Genomic DNA, 20,824 nt, shown 5'->3' with positions numbered 1-20,824 from the left:
TATCAAAGGTGTGGTATCTGTGCTTGTGACTAGATAATTTACCAGTTTCCCTGCCCTGTGGCAATGGATAAATATGACACATTTCTGCTATTTTTGACAGAGACGTGTTACTTTTTATCAAAAGTTAGTAGCAGACACTGAAATACAATGTGATAGTTTGTTTTGAGCTGCCTTTAAAGGACTGTTAGTTCAAATAACAATGAATTATTTGCTGGCAACTGTTTTATTTTGGAGAAAAATTGACTTTGTAATTGTCAAAATGGTTTTCGCTTCTCAAAACTACCATGTTCTACCGCAAAAATTACCAAGTCAAAGCAGTTGCACGGAATAACTTTTTGATTTATTATTTCCTTCAAGCCAATGCTACTCGAGAATCACACTCCTTGTCCAATCACAGCTCAAAGCTACGCGTTGGAAGGCAGGACTGCAAGTATCAGCCAATAACGTGTATCTTCGTAGATACGACGCGGTGCATTACTGACCAATCACAGCTTTCAATCCAGGCCAGCGACAAGCTCCCGCCAATTCTGAGCGGGGAGCGCGAGGGAGTCTGGCCGGGGATGAGACGGGAACGCGGGGAGCAGGATCACACACACGAAAAAAATACGAAGTTAAACCTCCAAAAGTTACAGAAACCCGTTGAATTAGCCTTGACAAGTTAACGTTACACAGGAAAAGTCGTGGAGTCGATGAGTTGCCGTAAGAAGCTGTGTACGGAGTCCAAAATCGCGCTCCCCGTTTCCGTGTAAGAGTTCCAGTGTTAGCGAGCGCACGGAGCCGAAGGGCGCGCGGATGGTGGTCGTGATGCTCGCGGCCGAAGAGCCTCTGGCCTCCACTCCACGCAGAGGTCTGGCTTTTATTGTAAAATACATTATTTACTGATTAATTACATCGAGTATAATGTCGTAAATCAACACAGAGGCATGATTTAAGTGGGCAATAGTACTGAAAATGCATATTTTACCTCACAGCTATTCTGAAAAAGTATTATTATTGCATGTTTGTCTTCGAAAATGATCAAATTGCTATTTAGGTTTTGTTTACCAGTAGTTTTCGTGGTTGTCGAAAGTTTTTTGGTCTAAATTAGCACGTTAGCAAGTGAGCTATGCGCTCAGATTTGTTATTGACAATTTAGTTTTTACGTTCAAATGTGCATTTAATCTCGCATTTTGTTTGTTTTCCCTTTATTCTCGAGTATTTGTCGAAAAATGTCTTGCATATGTTGTTTTGAGCTCCGTCTGGTTCTTTGTTCTTCAGTCGAACTGTTAGATGTATTAAGTTAATGGCTCAGGTTCAGTAGCCAAACTCTCAGTCGCCACAGGCCTGCAAACCATCATTCACTGAATGGCGGGAGATTAAAAATAAACATTATACACGCTGTTTGCGTCTATTGCCGTCATGAAACTCTTTATACATTTTCTTGAAGCTTTTGACACTTAACGTGAAGGTTTACTGTTTATGCTCGAAAAGAGAAAAAGTCAGGTCAGGTTCGGCTGTGACTGTCAGTAGTTAGCATGTAGACGTAGCAATCACCTTTGTTATGACGAAACATGCTTCGACAACAAATACTTTTATGTTTTCTATTGAGTTTTGATCTTAGCGATTTGTCAACGTTCATGTCACATTAATGTCATTTGACTTGTTTTGTGTTTGTTAAGGATTTGACTTCAACATACCTTTTGTTCATTTCAGATATGGATTGTGTGGGCAAAGCTAATACCAACAAGAAGCTTGTTCAAGGTAAACAACATTAGTTTTGAGAATTTAGGCTATTAATGTTATGACGTGCTACAAAATATATTTTGTATGGTTTAATTATGCATTAAGGACCAGGGCTATTGCATCATTTCAGTTTTCTATAATAATATTCTGTAATTTCTTTATAGCCAGAATGCGTTGTGATTGTGTAAAAGTGCATGATACTCGAGTCAATTGGCTTACTTTTCTTAAATACACAAACACACACGCATTAAACATTCAGAAGGCCATCAGTGAAAATTAATGATTATTAAACAAAAAGCATGCTAAAATTTTTAGGCTAGTTCCTTTATGGTTACAATATTTCACTTTTTATTTTTAAGCTTCAACAGAAAAGTACTTTTGTCATCAGCGTAACACTTTAGTTAAAATAGAGGATGTAATCTAGAGTTCCCATATTAACCTTTATTAACAGCTGTTTGTATTTTGTAACTGTTGGTTGTGTAAATGGCCTGATTTACTTTCATTTTAAAGGGATAGTTCATCCAGAAATGAAAATTGTCTTTTAAAGTAAACAAAATCATTATCAAAACAATCCATAGCTGCTTTTCCACTGTCTGGCTGAATGGTTCTGTTTGCTTAACCATTCAAGGTTGATCCGGGCCAGACAGCACAGTTTCAGTGTACTGTGGTGCTGATAATGGAACTCTTTGGAATGTTGGTAAAATAAGTGTAATGTAAACGTCTATATGCACCATAATCAGATATTTCTGTTTTTTGGGACTCTCTTTTTCTGATATTTACTTTGTTGAATAGCAAAAAATAAATGTAGTCATACCAAACTCCAAGAAAATTTAGGATGCCAAAAAAAATTGTAAAAACTACTGTGTTTACCAGTTCTGGATACACACAAGGGTTATTAGTAGGGATGTAACGATTCACCTGACTCACGATACGATTTACGATACTAATTTCACGATTCGGTCATGATTTCAACAAAATTATTTGAAACAATTTGAAAGTGAAGAGCCTTTAATTTTTTTTCTTAAATCCTGCACATATTTTTATAACAAGCTAAAGCTGTGACTGTGCTTGGATTTTACATTGTTAAAAATAAATATCAGCATATCTCTGTTTTCTGGCATAAGCTGAGGTCTTTGCACATTTACAATGTCATCTCCTGATGAAAAAAAACTTTTTCACTGAGACTGAGAAGGAAATCCTTTCCTAAAGCAGAGAGCAGTGGGTACAGAGGTGGTCAATAGGCCCTCTGCTCCAGGGGACAGTCCTCTGGCATAAAATACTGATTATAAAATTACCAATTGTATAGTAGGACAGAGACAGGAGTTGAACATGACTATGAAAGTGAATAATTAATATTACTCGTATAATTAATTATTATAAGTGTCAATGTGATACACTTAAGGAGAGAATCTTGAACATTTTTAAAAATTCAATAAGCAAATTATTAAAATTTGCATTAATTTAAAAAAGACTTTCAGTCTGAAAAACATTTTCATACTTTTGCTGTGTAAACACTGATGCGCCGTGTGACTTCCGTAGCACTCATTGGAGCAAGTGGACCTACAAATCATCCACTCTGTGTGCTTTGAATTATTAATAGTTTTTTTGCATATAGACGTTTGTGATCGTAGTTTTTCACTGTTCTGACGGTTTATGTGCATCACATTCGTTCTTCTGTTAATGGAAGTAAGCGTCTTTTTGCAGTATTTGCACACAGTTTGTGTTTGTCTGGCGCACTTCACCACTGTCATTTTACTCTGCCGCCCCACCTCTTGCTCGCCGCTGATGTGCAGATAAAGCAAGCTTGCGCCTATAAACAGCACCCCCTCTGTAACAAATGTATCGCGATTATTCAAATCGAAAATTTTCAACCGATTTTCAACCGACTCACGGTGAATCTATGCTTTCTGTGTTTACTGTTAAATCACTGAAGTCATATTTTTGTGTATGATATAGTTTTCTTCTAAGAAAGTTAGCAAATGGGAATTTAAAGTGTCATAGTGTCATCTAACAATGTTACCTCCCTTCAGCACGTCTGCCTTTCAAAAGGCTCAACCCAGAACCCAAGGAATGCAATGAGCCCAAAAGAACCAAAGGTCCTGTTGCTTCCAAGTGTTCTGAACCCAGTGATCAGGAAAATGATCAGGACAGCTCCTCCATCTCGCACCATGGCCCGGCTCTGGTAAATGGCCGTGGTCCCCTTGATTGCTTCATGAGTCGGCGGAAGCGTTCCCCAGTCCGCTCAGCTGTTGAAGCCACTATTGACCTAACTGAAGACTCAAACGATTCTGCCAAACAGCAGCCGGCCCCTCCGGTCGCTACCACCTGCCCTCTTAGCGAAGAAAAAACAAAGACCCCTGAAGGTACTACAGAATCTACAGAACCGACTACACCACTGACGGAGGAGGAGACTGAAAAGGATGAAGCTGATGATGTAGAAGCCCTCCCGCTTCTGGACATCACTCAGGACTCTGACACTGAGGAGGAGGAGGAGGAAGAGGAGCAGCAGGAGGCTGAAGTTAGTCATGGGAATGAGTCTGTGCTGTCCACAGGGTCCACCAGCTCCGCCTCTGTCATCGCGAGCTCACCAGAGCCCAGCAAGAGCGCTCCAACCACCCCTGCCTCTGTGAGTAGGGTTATACTCCTATCATATAGTGCTTCTGTTGTCGTGCAATCTATTTATTAGTGCGATCTCTTTTTTCGTTGTTGTTGCAGACATCACGGATAAATGCAGCCAATAAAGTGAAAAGACGATCCCTTAAGGTAAAAAACAAAACATTGTTTCTCAAATGATACAAATAGAAAGAAAATATACATATATTTAAATATAATATTAATGAATATTAGGCATTTTTGTTACAATAATACTTTTAATTGTGTAATAATGCAGTATTTATCATATTTTATCTTAGGTTTGCTTTGTGAAAAGTGTAAATTTAGGTTACTTTCACACCTAGATGTTTGTTTCAGAACCTGGTGCATATGCCCTGTTAGCTCAGTTCGTTTGGCATATGTGAAAACTGCAATCGCATTCTGATCTGCGCCAAAACTATCGGTCCAAGATTGCTTGAAAGAGGTGGTCTCACCCAATTGAAACAAACTCTGTAGCGGATTGATTATAGTGAGAAAGCAATACGTTCCAACAAACTAATGAACCAGGCTATATCACAGTGTATTATGGACATTTAATAGGCATGGCTATATGAAGAGAGAATGATGAATAGGGCAGGATGTCATTTCTGTGCATTTCATGTCGAATACAAAACTGAAAACATGCTATTAACGAGAGCTGTTTCTCTGTTATTAAAATGAAACAAACTACAGTCTCAGTTTATCTGTTATTTCTCACTAGTGACTTTATTCTAATGCGGAAGTGCCTCATTTTTGGAATTGTTTTAAAACTTTTAATTTAGCTCCCTATGGGAGAAATGACTAGGAATAATAAATCGCAAAAAATGGTCAAACTACTCGCTCTACAAACAAGTGTTTGCATGATTATACAAAGCAGAATCATATAATAAGGAAATGTCAGTTCAACATCAAGCAGCATAACCAGCTGTTTTTAACATCTAAAAATCAATTGAAGTGAATGAGACCGGAAGTCTCGAGCCAAAAAGATTCAAATGGCTGCGCCCGCTTGTACGCGAAGAGTAAGGTAAATAATATAAAGCCTATAATGCATAATTCTAACCAATGGCTCCTGTATGAGAAAGTTTCACCTCTGATTTATGTTTGGCGACGATGTCTGTGGCTGTCACCATTCAAAATTAAAGTACAACTTTTTCCTTATAATGTCTTTTCATTGTCATAAAATCAAATAACGGCGTATGACAGCTCTGAAAAATTAAACATAGAACTCTGACCAACGTGAGGAGAGTATACTCGCACGTGACTTGTTTTAACTGTTTTGGTCCGTTCTGAGTCTTTGCCATGTAACCAAGAACAAAGCAACACTGTAACGATTTTAATCCCTGTTTTGGAAGAAAACAATCAATCTACAGATGTGGAAGCACCCTTTTTTATGTTAGAAACCTATAACCAGTGACTTCCATAGCAGGAACAGAAAATACTATGAAACTCAATGGTTACTGGATTTCAACATTTTTCAAAACTGTTTGTTTAGTGTTCAACAGACAAAAGTAACTCAAACAGATTTGTGAAAAGCGAAGACTGAGTAAATGTGAACTATTCCTTTAGGTGTGGAGTTATAATTTGTTGAAAACAGTAATGCCAGAAGATAGGCCTACATTTACTTGAATGAATGAGAAATGTTCAAATTATCTGTCTGTACAATGTCTGTGAAGCTGTGAGTTTAATTACAAAAACAGTAAAGTTGCTGTGCATGGCTGAAGTTTGGCCTTTTAAGAGAGTAAAGCATTTTTTTCTCAGTCTCTCAAATTTTATCCAATTGTTAAGAGTTAAAGATGGATTAATTATGTTGTAACTCTGGAATTTTGTGCTTCAGCTGAATAGCCCTTTGTCTTTTTGTCCCTCAGAGTGTTCAAGAGCAGGAGAAGCAGCTACAGAGGGATGAGAAAGAACGGCAGAAACAGGAGGCCAAAGCTGCCAAGGAGAAGAAGAAAGAGGAGGCCCGCAAGCTGAAAGAGGAGAAGGAGAGGGAGAAGAAAGAGAAAAAAGAGAAAGATGAAAAGGAGCGCCGGGAAAAAAAGGAGAGGGACGAAAAAGAAAAAGCGGAGAAATTAAAAGCTAAAGAAGAGCAACGGCAGATGAAAATTGAGTAAGAGTGACCCAGTGTTTCACAACAATGGAAGCTGTGATGGAGTTTACTCTGATTTGAGTATTTAACTGTAAACTCTCTTTAGGGCCAAACTAGAAGAGAAAAGGAAGAAAGAAGAGGAAAAACGGTTGAAGGAAGAGAAAGATGTGAGTGTTTCATTTGCTGAGAGTCTTGAATGTGACCGTTTGGCAAGCTGTATATGTCCTCATTGCATTTTCACATCTGTTTTAGCGAATTAAAGCTGAGAAGGCTGAGATTACACGGTTTCTACAGAAGCCCAAGACCCAGTTGGCACCAAAGGTAAGAGTCACTTAGGCATTTACTCCCACAAAGCTCCCTTTAACCACATTAGCACATAAATTAAATGCAATTCAATCAAATACAATTTTAACAACCTCCGGAAGTTTTAAAAAGGACTTATGCTGTGTTCACACCAGACGCGGAAGATGCGTCAAGCGCGAGTAATTTACATGTTGAGTCAATGCGAATAGACATCCTGGGGCGCAGGGAAAATTGAGCGTTTTCTCTGCTTAACGCGCGAATCACGAGAGACGCTCGAGTTTGAAGATCTGAACTTCAGCGGGCATTCGTGCCGCGTTAACCAATCAGGAGCTTGCTCTTGTCGGGCCGTGATTATGACGTAGTGCCTGTTGTTGGTCTCCCTGGGGAAAATCCTCCTGCCTACACTGACAACAGTTCATCAAACTGGGCTCGGCTCAGTCAGAAGCACAGCTGAAAGCTTCCATCATCTAGGTTAAGTTTCTGGGGGAGTTTGAGCTCACAGAGCTGGCTGCACCTCTGAAAGGATCTAGTGGACTCAGACACTGCTCCAAATGAATCGACGCTGTTTTTCAGTCTTTATAAAACACATAAACAGTTATTTTCTCAATAAAATCCATGTTCGCCATTTGGCAACGAAGCTACAGTTACCGGGCAGACAGAAGGCCTGCCCCTGATGCGAATACGCATCTGTTCTGAAGCGGATTGTCACGCGTGAATGAAGTGAGTAAACGCAAATGGTTACACGTCTATTTATGCGCAAACAGCGTGATTTATCCGCGCCTGGTGTGAACAGCATTAGTGTACTCGGATTTGGTACGGATTGGTCCCCGATCACTATCGGCCAATAATTGCTTGGTTGGGGAGTCTGATCAGTGGTCTCTACAAAGGCAGATCAGATGATGCAAAGCTCGCGACACATTTTTTTTACATGGTGCAAAAACAGTGTGTGAAACGTCCCCTCTGTGCTTATGCAACTGAATATGTGGATATTAGTGGAAAATAGGATTTCTTGACCCCATTTTAAGAGCTCACGCAACAGCTGCCGTAGCATCATACTGTCCATAAGTAGGGGTACTTAACAGGCGGCACCGCGTCACGGGGAAGATGGTGTATTTTTAAATACTTATCCTCGCACCACGCTGTTAGGGCCATTCACACATCTTATTCAAAACTGTGTAAAAACATGAGTGCCGCTTCTTTCACCAAGTCACTCAAACTTCTGCTCCTTCCACATTTGTGGTTGATTAGCGACTATGAGAGCTATGGTTTAGGCTAAACTCGGGCAGCATTTTCAAGACGCAGTATCGTGTCTTTATAATTTACATTGTGTAAATGGCAGATGTTCCTCTTAGTAGCAAAAAACCCAAACATATTCAAATTGTGAAGTAAGCAACGCTCAAATTACAACAAACGGAGGTGTCGTCATGTCTTTTGGTTTTAAAATTAGAAATGACAATAGCTGAATAGCAGCCGTTTTTCGACTGAACTAAATTTATTTTTGATGTCTTGGTCACACTGTTTGGAGGGCCAGAACAAATTGCCTCGGGGGCTGGATTCGGCCTGCGGGCCGCCAATTGAATAGCCCTGCTGTACAGGGATGACCCAGCGCACAACCCATAATGTAAAACCACAGAAATTCTCCGGTAATAACTCAGTATAAAATGTATTTTATAACATCCTCGTTTAGCAAGTAATAAATATAATACAGTTTGTAAAATAATATTTTTGGTCTTATAGTAGAGATATTATAAAAGAGAAGTGCTTTGTTTGCCAAATAAGTGGATCTAATTGGATTTACATAGTAAACAAAGGGTGTTATTTTTTTATTTCATATATTAAATTTATAGTTATGATACTCCTAAAATTATAGCATAATTTAGCATAAATCCGCAGAGGTTTTAAAAATAAAATTCTGCGCAAAAATGTCCACAGATTTTGTCTGACCCTAGCTATAACCTATATTTCGTTGCGCTCAGCAGCTATCCACTAATAAAGCTCTACGTTTAATTTCATTTTTACATTTTACCATGTCATATAAAAACGAAAAGATTTGTTTGAGGACATAGAACGCATTTTTTACTTGCAGTTTTTCCCCATCCATTTATAAAGCAGCACTGCGCGGACTGAATGACAGAAAAGAAGGTAGTTTCTGATGGTTTCACTCACCTAAAAAACGCTGTTTACACTATTTGATTAATATCATCGTATCCAAATACTTTTATATAATAATATTTCAAAACTGTTTATTGTTTTTAGTAAATATCTAAAATCTTTTTTCAGGTTAGTAAAATTAAAGTTTAAAATGTCTTGAAACGTTTTTTTTTTTTTTTTGTATTGTATATACCAAAATTGTTCTAGCTTTTGTTTGTTTTATATTGCTCTATTTAATGGGATTTTATTATTTCTGATATTTGTAATTCTTCAAGTGATTTCAATATATCTTAGGCTATTTTATCTAGAGATGACACTATTGTGTTGAGCATACAAAAGTAGACATGTAATTTGTCAAGTTTTATGTCTTTCTGTTGTATTCATATTTCGGATTCTCTCCAAAAGAAAGAAACCAACCCACTCGCGGCATCAAGAGCTGTCAAGCGAGTGCTCTTTCGCCTGGTCTCTCTCACACACACACGCATCTAAACACGCATGTTTCATGCACAAACACACCATTCAAACTTGACAAAAACTCTCGACCACTGTTACTGGCTACTGTGTCTTTAATACGGTGTAAAGATTATGCGTTTTTGAAACATCGAGGATGCAGCAAAGAAATATCACTTATAAATTTAAACTACTTTTATTATTTTATGCAACACGCTTTCATTTAAAAGGGAAATATAAGGGCTATCATAAGCAAAAAGACCCCTAGCCTATAAGGTGTTTTATGGAATAGCCTATCTTAAACTGACCAGCTATATGTTTTTCTTTCCCTTATTTATATATATATATATATTTTTATGTACTTCTGTGCGATCAGAAAACTAGTGTAATGGTGGCATGCCATCTTTACCAGACTCGGGCAAACTCCTCCTCTTTTTCCACTCCACCCCAAAGCCCCAGCTGGCCCTCTTTGGCCCAAGGTATTCGGCGGGCTGCTGGCCCGATCAGGCCCCAGAAGTGACAGTGGAAACGCAACTGGCCCTGGCACACTCGCTTTAGGCGAGATAGTGGAAACGCGGCTAATGTGTTTTAAAAGCATTACCCCCAACATTCTGCCTTTCTTCTCAGAGGAGATTGGCAAATCAAAATTTTTCATGGGTCAACTTTTGCCTGTAGGCCCTAGTTTGAGCATTTCTGCCCTAAACTGTTCTTATTCGCTAACCAAGCACAGGCTGCAATGTTTTAGGTTGGAATATGCTTGTCAATAAATGCAGTTGTCATATGATATTTGTAATATACATTTATAAAAACATGATTAATAAAAGGCTTCCATTAAACCTTTTAATCTGTGATCCGTATCAGTATCAGGCGATATGGCTTCAAGTGATAGGTGATTTTTATTTTTTTTTTTCCCAAAAATCCTGATCGGAGCACCTCTAAGAAGGACACAAGTTAAAACATTTAGGCACCCTTTTACACCTTTATTTAGTCAATCGCTTAAATCAAATTGATAAAGATCAGGGTTCGTACGGGTGCTGGAAATCCTGGAAAATGCTTGAATTTTAATATAGTATTTTCAAGGTTAGAAAAGTGCTTGAATTTTGGACAAAGTGCTTGAACCTGCTGGAATTAGAAATTGCAGGTCTACATTCATTCAACGGGTGCACAGATATAGGAGACATTCTCGCAAAATGCATATTTGCACCTAAAAACGCTAAACGCGGCGCTCAGGAATAGTTTACAACAGTTGTCATGTCAACTTGCTGCAGTAAACAAAAAGTCTGCAATGCCTGCCCCGCCTTAAAGCTTCTTTCATTGGCCCACTGCTCTTGATCTGTACACGAATGGATTGGTCAATATCAGCTGTCAATCACTCTGTCAACGCTTTCCTTCAAATGACAGGTAGCTACAGCCGCGAAAATGTAAAAGTCTGAGTACGAGAGTATGAAAACAACACTGACCGATTTTGTTTTAGAAACCACCTGAAGTTACAAATAATGCCACATCTGATCAGTAATCATGTGGTGATCCACCATTTACACTTTTCGAAGAGTGGATAAAAGACTTAAGCCATTCACCATAAAGCCTGAGGGACGGAGTTTGCTGGTAACAGCGTTTGCCGCACATTTTAAGAACAAGATATTCTATTTAATCCTTCATTTGCTCGTAACGATGTTGCCAGTCGTGCAACTGCAGCGCGTACACCATTGCAAAAGGGCTTGCATTTACTAAGATTAAACTAATATTACAGCTCATGAAAAGACCGTTATTGCTATTAAGATTACATATTTGCAAAAAAATAAGTTATATGTCAGTATCTACCTAACCTGTTTGACATACTCCTGGAGAAGCTAGTTAATATTTTTTCAATATATTTTGTTTAGTGCAGTTTCATTTTTGCACTATTTTCATTGCAGAATTTTTCCTAAAATCAACAGTCTACTTCCTTGCTAAGTTAAGTTTTTGTGTGCTTCACGCCATGCCATGTGAGGGTTGCTCAAGATAAGCAGAAGGCAGATTTTTTTTTCTTCCTATTTTACACAATTAAAGTGTTTAAATTGAAATTGTATTTATCTGTCTGGTGATTATTTGTCAATTATATATAGGTTATATAGAATGCCAAGACTACTTACAGAGGGGATACATTTTGAACCATTAAACATGTTTTCCTTTAACCACTTAACTGTCACCCTTTGACAAGTGGGACATTTGCACACAGTTACAACAGTACCTTAGTCCTAACCTAAAGTAATATAAAGTAAATAAATAAAAAAAAATAAAAAGTAATATTAATGAAAGCTTACAAACTATGGTTTTCATATTTGGTGACTGATTTTCATAACAGTTGACATAGGAACATTTCATTAATTTGGAGCAAGAATATTCTCAGACTCATAAGGGTTTGATTTGTTACATGAATTTTGAGTAGCCTTGCACATGAAATCTCATGAACGATGAAAGTTTGGTACTACACCCAAACAAAATCTGACTGTAAGCTCATTTTTGAGATAGTTTATTTGAGGTGAACTATCCCAATAAATCTATGCTCCAAAATATAAATTAAACAATTTAAGTTTAAATGTCATATTGGGTTATTTATAATAGCACATGGAATTTAAATGTGAAAAGGTACATACAGCATATATAAACACAGTTTACTGTGGTTGTTAGGTGCTGGAAAAGCATAAAAATGCACCTTGAAAGTGCTTAAAAAGTGCTGGAATTTGAAGTTGGAAAAGGTGCAAGAACCCTGAAAGATGCATCTTTAAAAGGCAGTTCACACAAAACTGAAAATTGTCATCATTTACTCATCCTTGACTTGTTTTAAACCATTTTTTTTTCGTTCTGTTGAAATGTTAGAAACCTGTAATCATTGACATCCACAATATTTGTTCTTTTTGGCCATTTTGTCAAGTACTGTGTAGGAATTTTTTTGACTGTTGTTGTGTGTTTCAGACTCTGGCTTCTGCCTGCGGGAAGTTTGCTCCATTTGAGATCAAAACACACATGTCTCTGGCACCGCTGACTCGAGTACAGTGTGAAGACTCCGTGCTAGAGGACCTAGACCGCTATCTTGCCAAACCTGACAGTACTCTGAATGGACTGAAGGACTGGACAGGGCACAAACCTCGCAGTTCAGGTCCCACCAGACCCAGGCATAGTGCACAAGGGTAAAGCCACACTGAGCTTGTTGCTTGGATTTGTTTGTATTCGATATGTACTCGTGCAGAACGCTGCTTTTGTTAGGGGGATGTCAAAACTCTTTGTTTGGTTTATGTTCTGTGTTATTAGAGACTGTGTGGTCATAACTGAGAGCCAGAAGGCAGATGGTGGACCAGACCGCAGTCGTTACGGCCGCATGAAGCTCCTGCATTTCCATGACAACTATCGGCCAGCTTATTGGGGCACCTGGAGCAAAAAGAGCACCCACGTCTCGCCACGCTGCCCATTGAGGCTGGACAAGGTAAAAAGCATGGCAAAGTTAGAGATGCGCTTCTTGAACCATACTGTTGTCATGGCAACAGTATTAGGATTTCTTTGTACATGTGCGTGTTACTTCTATGCTGCTTTAGAGGTCATATGAAAAACAACAATCTTTTTTTGTTCTCAATGGATACAGTCCATGACTATATCTGGCTTAGGAACAGTTTGTATGAAATCCAAGTCGAACATTGGCTTGTAAAGAAGCTCATTGGTCTGACTGTCAAGGGTCCAAAAGTCCTCCTTCCTTTATGGTTTCATTTATTTCAAGCAATAGGGGAAATAAACGTTAAGTTACTTGAACGATTAACTCTAAATACATAGCTGGTGCAAAATCGAAAGCTTCAAAGTATGAATTGGCTAGTGAAACAGCAGCTATAAAACAGATAGTTTACTCAAAAACCAATTGATTTTAATCTTCAGGCCATCGGCTCTACTGTAAAAGTTTTGTTTCTTCCACAGGCCGATCGTTTTGCTTTATAAGATTTTAATTTATTGTCAGAATTCATGAGTATTATCTTTATTTTGCCTATATTTTTTATTTATTTATTTGTTGCATTTTATAAATTCCCATGGATAACTTTTTTTTTTTTTTCTTGGATCAACATCTTTGATGGCCTGTACAATAACAGCAAACTCCCTTTATTGGCAAAATGCAAAAATTGTGTGTTTGTAGTAAGGAACCTATGAAGGCCTATTTCCACAAAAACAAAACAATAATGCTCTAGGCAATCATAAGTATTACACAAGTTAACATAAATCATAATTACAGTTTTAGTTTTGGTTTCATCATTAGTTTGTACACTCACCGGCCACTTTCTTAGTTACATCTTACTAGTATCGAGTTGGACCCCCTTTTGCCTTCAGAACTGCTTTAATCCTTCGTGGCAAAGATTCAACAAGGTACTGGAAATATTCCTCAAAGATTTTGCTTCATATTGACATGATAGCATCACACAGTTCCTACAGATTTGTCGGCTTCACATCCATGATGGGAATCTCCCGTTCCACCACATCCCAAAGGGGCTCTATTGGATTGAGATTTGGTGACAGTGGAGGCCATTTGAGTACAGTGAACTCACTGTCATGCTCAAGAAACCAGTCTGAGATGATTCGCACTTTATGACATGGTGTTATTCTGCTGGAAGTAGCCATCAGAAGATGAGTACAATGGGTCATAAAAGGATGGACATGGTGTGATGTGGTGTTGAAGCGATGCTCAGTTGGTACTAATGAAGAAAGAACATATCCCTCACACCGTTACACCACCACCGTTGATACAAGGCAGAATGGATTCATGCTTTCATGTTGTTAATGCCAAATTCTGACCCTACCATCCGAATGTCGCAGCAAAAATTAAGACTCATCAGACCAGGCAATGTTTTTCCAATCTTCTATTGTCCTATTTTGGTGAGCCTGTGCGAATTGTAGCCTCAGTTTCCTGTTCCTAGCTGACAGGAGTGGGACCTGGTGTGATCTTCTGTTGTAGCCCATCCACTTCAAGGTTGGACGTGTTGTGTTTTCAGAGATGTTCTTCTTACCTCGCTTGTAACGAGTAGTTATTTGAGTTACTGTTGCCTTTCTATCAGCTCGAACCAGTCTGGCCATTCTCCTCTGACATCTGGCACCAGCAAGGCATTTGCGCCCACAGAACTGCCGCTCACTGGATATTTTCTTTTTTTTTTTGGACCATTCTCTGTAAACTCTAGAGATGGTTGTGCGTGAAAATCCCAGTAGATCAGCAGTTTCTTAAATACTCAGAGCAGCCTGTCTGGCACCAACAACCATGTCACATTCAAAGTCACTTAAATCACCTTTCTTCCTCATTCTGATGCTCGGTTTGAACTGCAGCAGATCGTCTTGACCATGTCTACATGCCTAAATGCATTGAGTTGCTGCCATGTGATTGGCTGATTAGAAATTTGCGTTAACTAGCAGTTGGACTGGTGTGTCTAATAAAGTGGCCAGTGAGTGTGTCAATTTCAACTGATACAAAATTGTCTTAGTAGCTCAACTTTTGTGGTCACATTTATATCTTTACCAAAGCTTATTTTGTTTTTTAATGTGCTTTCCTAGTAACCTAAATTGACAAATTCTAAGTGATTTTTGTGTCTTTATCAGGATCTGCTGGATTATGAGGTGGACAGTGATGAAGAGTGGGAGGAGGAGGAGCCGGGAGAGTCTCTGTCACACAGTGAGGGGGTGAGCGATCTGACATCACTCTACTGCTACAAAGTTTACATATTTGAACATGGAGATGTTAATCTGGCTTTTCGCTCCAGGATGACGACGAGGAAGGAGGAGATGATGATGACGATGATGATGGGTTCTTTGTGCCCCATGGTTATCTCTCAGAAGGGGAAGGAGCACTTGAAGATGAGGTAGTTAAAAAAATATTAATCAGCCATTTTTAATTGTCCCATTTGGTCATGTCTCGACGCTAACGGTCTGCTCTTGCAGGAGGGTGGAGACCCAGAGAAGCAGAAGGTGCGTCAGAGGATGAAGGCTCGTGAATGGGAGAATGAGCTGATGTCTAAAGGGAAGGTGAAGGTGTTGGAGGCTGTGGTACGCGGCTGCTTTTGGGAAGGAGAAAAGCCTTTGCCTGACCTCCTGCAACCATATGCTGTCTGCATGCTGGAGCCTTTATCCAAAGACGAGGCCTCCACCCCTGAACAAGACGCCTCACGCCAGCAGAGGAACGAGAAATGTGAGTACATGTGAGCTTGACTTGGGTAACAGAGATATTATACAGTAAAACCTGAAGATTTCTTATCTATTTATTTTAGTGTCATAATTTGCTGGACAGTTTCTTATTCGTTGCTCCACAGTTTCATTAATTTAAACCTTGACAACAATATTCGAGTGTGATGCAGGAACAATGCAACCATGGCCATTATCACCTTCATTACTTTACAAAGCAGGGCATTCACACTATTAGCTGTGCAGCAAAGCATTACAAACTACCAGTGAAAATTGACACCTAAAATAAATACTGACAATTGAAAACACTGTTACATTATTCTTTTGTGTTTTTCGTTTCTCTCCAGTGCTTATAATGCTGCTGCCGTTGCTGCATGGCAATGTGAATAGCAATAAGGTGATAATCAGCGAGTTCCTGGAGTTTTGTCGCCAGCAAACATCCTCGCCCACAGAAAGCCCTCTCAATATGACAGACAGCATTCCACCCAGGTAAATCAGTTCACAGAGTCATACTGATCCTCAGTAAGAAAGTCAGCACACAAAACAGATTCTACAGTTGTGCAGTGATGTCATTTCATAGGGCATGCAGACCGTAACATCATCATAGTTACTTTAACAAAGTCAGAATAAGGTCAATACAAGTAGATTTCATTACGATCTTTAAAAATTAGCACACATTTGCTTTAAAGTCATAAATAAAATCTCCTGAAATCAAAGCTAAAGGCTGTTTTATACTTGTGTGTCGAGTCATCAATGTATCCCACGCCGCATGACTTGCACATAGCTCTGCATTTATACTTCTGCGTTCTGTTTGTGTTGCGCTAACAATAACTCTTCAGAAACGCCAGCTAGCAGTGGGCTTTCTATGTTTCTCAGTGTTGAGTTTCTTTGTGAGTGTTTTCTTTACTATGTAAATGCATGCAATCCTAACTTACTGTACAAGTAGCTCAACTCTTTCAAGAAAGAGGCAGGAACTGGCGGACATGCAACATCGAATGATATTCGACTACACAAAGGCGCTGCCAAACTGGCCTTTATGGAACTTGTGCCAAACTGGTCTTATGCGTAATAATTAATCCATCACTAAAAAAAGGCAAAACTTTTCAGAGTCAATTTAAGCAGTGATGCATTGTTGTCCTTTCTCTTCTCCAAAGTAGAAAAAGGAAGAGGAATAGGCTACAGTGTTCGTCCAATACTAGCCTACATAGAGAGGAAGGAGAGCTCTCCTCCTTATCAAAGAGCTGCGCTGGATTATCCCCAAATGCAAAGTTTATTTCAGGAAATCAGTGGAATTTTGATACACTGCTTATAGTTCACAAATTTATGTATGAAACAAATCCTGAACAGAGACTGGGCCGTACCATAGACATTATAATAGATGACGGCCGCGTTGACGTATCGGAGCAACGGACTGAAGCGGACCATGAGGCGATTATGTCTGTGTTTCAAATGTATGGACACACACACACACACACACACCCCAAACAGCAACAGGGGAGAGGTGTGACAGTCACAGAATCAATCACGGGTTCTCAACTGTCTGCCACATTCTGTTTTATATTATGCACTGTGTTTGTCAAAGTTATCTGTGGCTCAAGTAACGGTATTTTGTGTTTTGCCGTTCGTTGTACGGTGCTCTGAACTGTCAAAACGTCTCAAGGTGCTTTTTCGAATGCGGAAAACAGAAAAAAATCCCGGTTTTAATTTCTTATGACTGACGAAAGTTTCGGAGGCAGTGTGTCAGTACGATTCACACAACGTGAGGTCGAATTTATTTTTTAATGTGCGAAAATTTTGGATTCAGTTCACACCGATCTCGAGCTTCTGAAAACTATTTCAAATCTTAAGAGAGATATAGTTTACATTTAGGCTTCGAGTGATGGACAGGTGAATAGATTGATAGATAGAATAGACTGCTTCTTTTCCTTGTTAGCAACAGCCATCTACAAGGCATATAAAAATTCGGAAATCTGAAGAAAAAAATCTGAGAAAAAGTGGGTTGCTTTTATATTTACCCTCTGACTTTATAGCAAGACAACCAGACACATTTGTGCTACAAAAATTCATTTTGAAAATAAGTAGTTACATTAATGTGCTGAATATTTTTTTAGTAATAGGCAGATTTTGTGTTCTTTCACACTTATTTCAGCAACAATCTATTGCTCTACACATTTTGATATTTGTAGCTGTTTTTGTGTGAAGGGGGTTCACTTCTCAGCCCAAAATATGGAAACACTGTCACTGAGTTAACTGTAATTATCTAGTTTCTTAGCCTTCGTAAAGGATTTGTGTCTGTTTTGAGCTGAGAGAAAAGAATTTCTAAAAACAGTATATATATAGAATATAATATATATATACAGAATATAAAACCAACCAGTAAAGCAGGCTAGGCGGAATAGCGCTATTTACTTAAGTTTTGTTGTTAAACTAAATAAAAATCTACATTATCAATGCTGTAAAAGGTCCTTATGAAACTGAAAATAGTCTCATTAATCTTTCACCGGGAGATTTCAGCATATACCTGTCCAACAGAAATTCTTCAGCCGTGGTGTCATCCTTCCTCTAGCTTGCAAAACTAACTCCAATATTGATTTAGGATTTGAAAAAGTTTCAATTCAGCATTGATTTTACCGCAATTGTGACTGTCTCATGTGCACATGAACGCGCGGCGTGCATGCAGGCATGATCCTGGCGCTGATGGCGGATATGCATGAGCAGATATGCGCAGGAGCCCAATTCTACATTTGTTGACAGACAGTTTGGGCTACTTGTCAGAATTATGGGAAATATCGGCCAGACAATATTTAAGTAAATGAACATTTTTTAGTGTTTTGTCTTACCCAAAATATAAAAATACATAAATACATTTAGATCATTTACTTATCATTACTATTGGAATGTGAAGAGACTTTCAACTAGCACAACAAAAAATGTTTCTGAAGACAATCATCTACTGCACTTTTAACTTGCATTAGTGCCTAAATATCTTTAGGGAAAAAAAATCACACTTCTGCTTATAAATTGCTAATAAACACATGTACACTTACTGTAACAGGAAAATGATTGCTTTCATCTGAATGTGGAAGTTAATTGAAGTAAAATGAGATTTGGTTCAAAAGCATTGCAGATACATTTATGGTTGAGAGTGTTGGTTAGGAAAAAATACAGGCTTTAAGAATTTACACTAAATTTATAATTATTATTGTACATTAATGAACAACATTACACAAAAACACCTTGCTAAGAATATTGGCTTTGTGTTTACCTATAGGATCCACGTCAGGCGTATCATCAAGGAGAACGCAGTGTATGAAAAGCGCTCCACATTTAAACGCTGCTGCTGGTACGTGCATGCAGAAGTCCTGGCCCGTCATTCTCAGGAGGCGTTACCAGTTCCCTGCCAGTGGAACTACCTCACCACTGGGGCAAATGTCACCCGCGATGAGCATAGCGGCTCACAGGGCAACTCTCCCACCACAAACTCCTCCACCACACCCTCCAACAAGAGGAAAAGCGCCAGCAGCCACTCCATCACCAAGTACATGAAGAAATGTGGCGACTCTGAACAGGTGAAAACCACGACTTGTTTATTTTTTTATATTCTGATCTATCGTTTTACATCTCTTTTAACTCTGCTGTTTATTACCTGTATTTAGACTGAGGCCATGGAGACCGATGGCTTCCAGGCAGATACAGAGGATGATGAAGACGATGATTGCATCATCATTGGAGAGCAATCTGGTTAGTTTGTTTTATTGCTTAGGAATTCAACAATTATTTAATGATTGATTACTTCTCAATACACTTTGTCGATGGTTGATTAAGGCATGGATGTCATTAGCATTAATATGAAGAGCATACGGCTTGAGTGCAATACATGCAAAGGAAAAATGAAGTATTTCTCGATTTAGTCATTCATTATTATGCTGGAAGAAACAGAAGCGAAAATCAGTTTACCATTCGGGGTTGTGTCCATTGTGGACAGCATTATTAAATTATCTGAAGTGGATTTGCTAATTGTTTAACTTTAAATGTATATACTGGGGTGACTACTAAGTGGTGTAAGCCTTAAACACTTTATGGACATTCATGAATACGCCCTGATTTCATTCTCCAGGTGTCCAGTGCAGATTTGGGAGAAAAACTAATTTACAGCCAAACAACTATTTGCACTGTTGACATCTATATCACTGGTTCTTTGTACAGTCCTACTGGCCTTTTATTACCCATAAAAACATTTGAATCTGGCTAGATCTGTGGCAAAAAATCCATTCTGAGATTTTCGAAGAGAAATGCATTGCCATCACTTTTGAATTTATTCCTAGCTTGGTTTGTAATTGTGGATGGCGCTCTAGACTAGTTTTTAACCATACGCTTAATGCTCACGAGGAAGAGCACTTGTGCATGTACGTTGACTTTTATCAGTAGATTGATGTAAACCGCTCACTACAAACACTTGTAATTTGTTTAAACTGTTGCTTAAAATCGTAATTTTATTATTGATTATTTTATGTGGTGAAATCTGCTGTTAAAAACTAAGCGCTTAATTCAATCAGCAGAGATGGCAATTGTACACACATCCTTTACTCAAGTAGAAGTAGATACTCCTGTTTGAAACAACTCTGGTAAAAGTTGAAGTACTGACTAAACTTTTGTACCCAAGTAAAAAGTACGACCTGAAATGTGTATTTGAGTAAAAAGTATTCATTACTATACCTGTTTTAGTTTCACAGTGGTAACTACACTGTACATCATGTATACATCTATATAAAATAACTTGCATTTCTATTTGTTTTTTATCTGTTTCTATTAATTTATTTTTCTTGTAAAAATGTTGTTGCGAAATTTTTAGCAGCGAAGTAGCCAAGCAGCATCACTGTACAATATTGTCCAACAACACTGTTTAAAAAGTTGCCCTATGGGTCATCACCTGGACACAAAACTTAACTGTACAGCTGTTAAAAACAACAGCTGCCATACTCGTGCATATACTCCAAAACGTAATTCTGATAACCTGTATTTTTACAACTAATAAATGGCTTAAATTTAACACTTCATTTTGTACAGAACATATACATTTGTTTTCTGTTATTAAAATGAAAAAATCCTATTTGTAATGTATTTGACTACAAATCATTTTTTTGCATGCTAAAGCTGTTCATTTTCTTCAAACAGCACGCTCGCATGATTTCACTGTTTGGTTTTTGTTTTGTTGCTCGTTTTCAGAATATTTTGTATGTTTTATTTAACAGATAAAGTCATTAATGCTGTTAGTACATTTTTGCATCATCTTTTTCACGT

At 38.4% G+C, this 20,824-nt stretch overlaps 1 protein-coding gene across 1 annotated transcript in view; it reads left to right on the top strand.

Annotated features, from left to right (window-relative positions):
• The first annotated feature begins 529 nt into the window (after positions 1 to 529).
• chaf1a (chromatin assembly factor 1, subunit A (p150)) overlaps positions 530 to 20,824 on the top strand; it is a 22,774-nt gene continuing 2,479 nt past the window's right edge. Inside the window, exons 1-15 of the mRNA XM_056447249.1 lie at positions 530 to 847; positions 1,693 to 1,740; positions 3,753 to 4,348; positions 4,438 to 4,485; positions 6,219 to 6,460; positions 6,546 to 6,606; positions 6,692 to 6,760; positions 12,299 to 12,513; positions 12,635 to 12,806; positions 14,945 to 15,025; positions 15,106 to 15,204; positions 15,284 to 15,530; positions 15,871 to 16,012; positions 18,795 to 19,092; positions 19,180 to 19,264. Of these exons, the coding sequence (XP_056303224.1) occupies positions 793 to 847; positions 1,693 to 1,740; positions 3,753 to 4,348; positions 4,438 to 4,485; positions 6,219 to 6,460; positions 6,546 to 6,606; positions 6,692 to 6,760; positions 12,299 to 12,513; positions 12,635 to 12,806; positions 14,945 to 15,025; positions 15,106 to 15,204; positions 15,284 to 15,530; positions 15,871 to 16,012; positions 18,795 to 19,092; positions 19,180 to 19,264 (2,458 nt within the window). The 5' untranslated portion in view covers positions 530 to 792. The remainder of the gene's footprint in view (positions 848 to 1,692; positions 1,741 to 3,752; positions 4,349 to 4,437; positions 4,486 to 6,218; positions 6,461 to 6,545; positions 6,607 to 6,691; positions 6,761 to 12,298; positions 12,514 to 12,634; positions 12,807 to 14,944; positions 15,026 to 15,105; positions 15,205 to 15,283; positions 15,531 to 15,870; positions 16,013 to 18,794; positions 19,093 to 19,179; positions 19,265 to 20,824) is intronic.

The sequence above is a fragment of the Danio aesculapii genome, chromosome 22 (genome assembly GCF_903798145.1).
Source record: "Danio aesculapii chromosome 22, fDanAes4.1, whole genome shotgun sequence".
In the NCBI taxonomy this organism is placed as follows: Eukaryota; Metazoa; Chordata; class Actinopteri; order Cypriniformes; family Danionidae; genus Danio; species Danio aesculapii.
The sequence above is the reverse complement of the archived record's forward strand: the minus strand, read 5'-3'. Positions and strand labels throughout refer to the sequence as shown.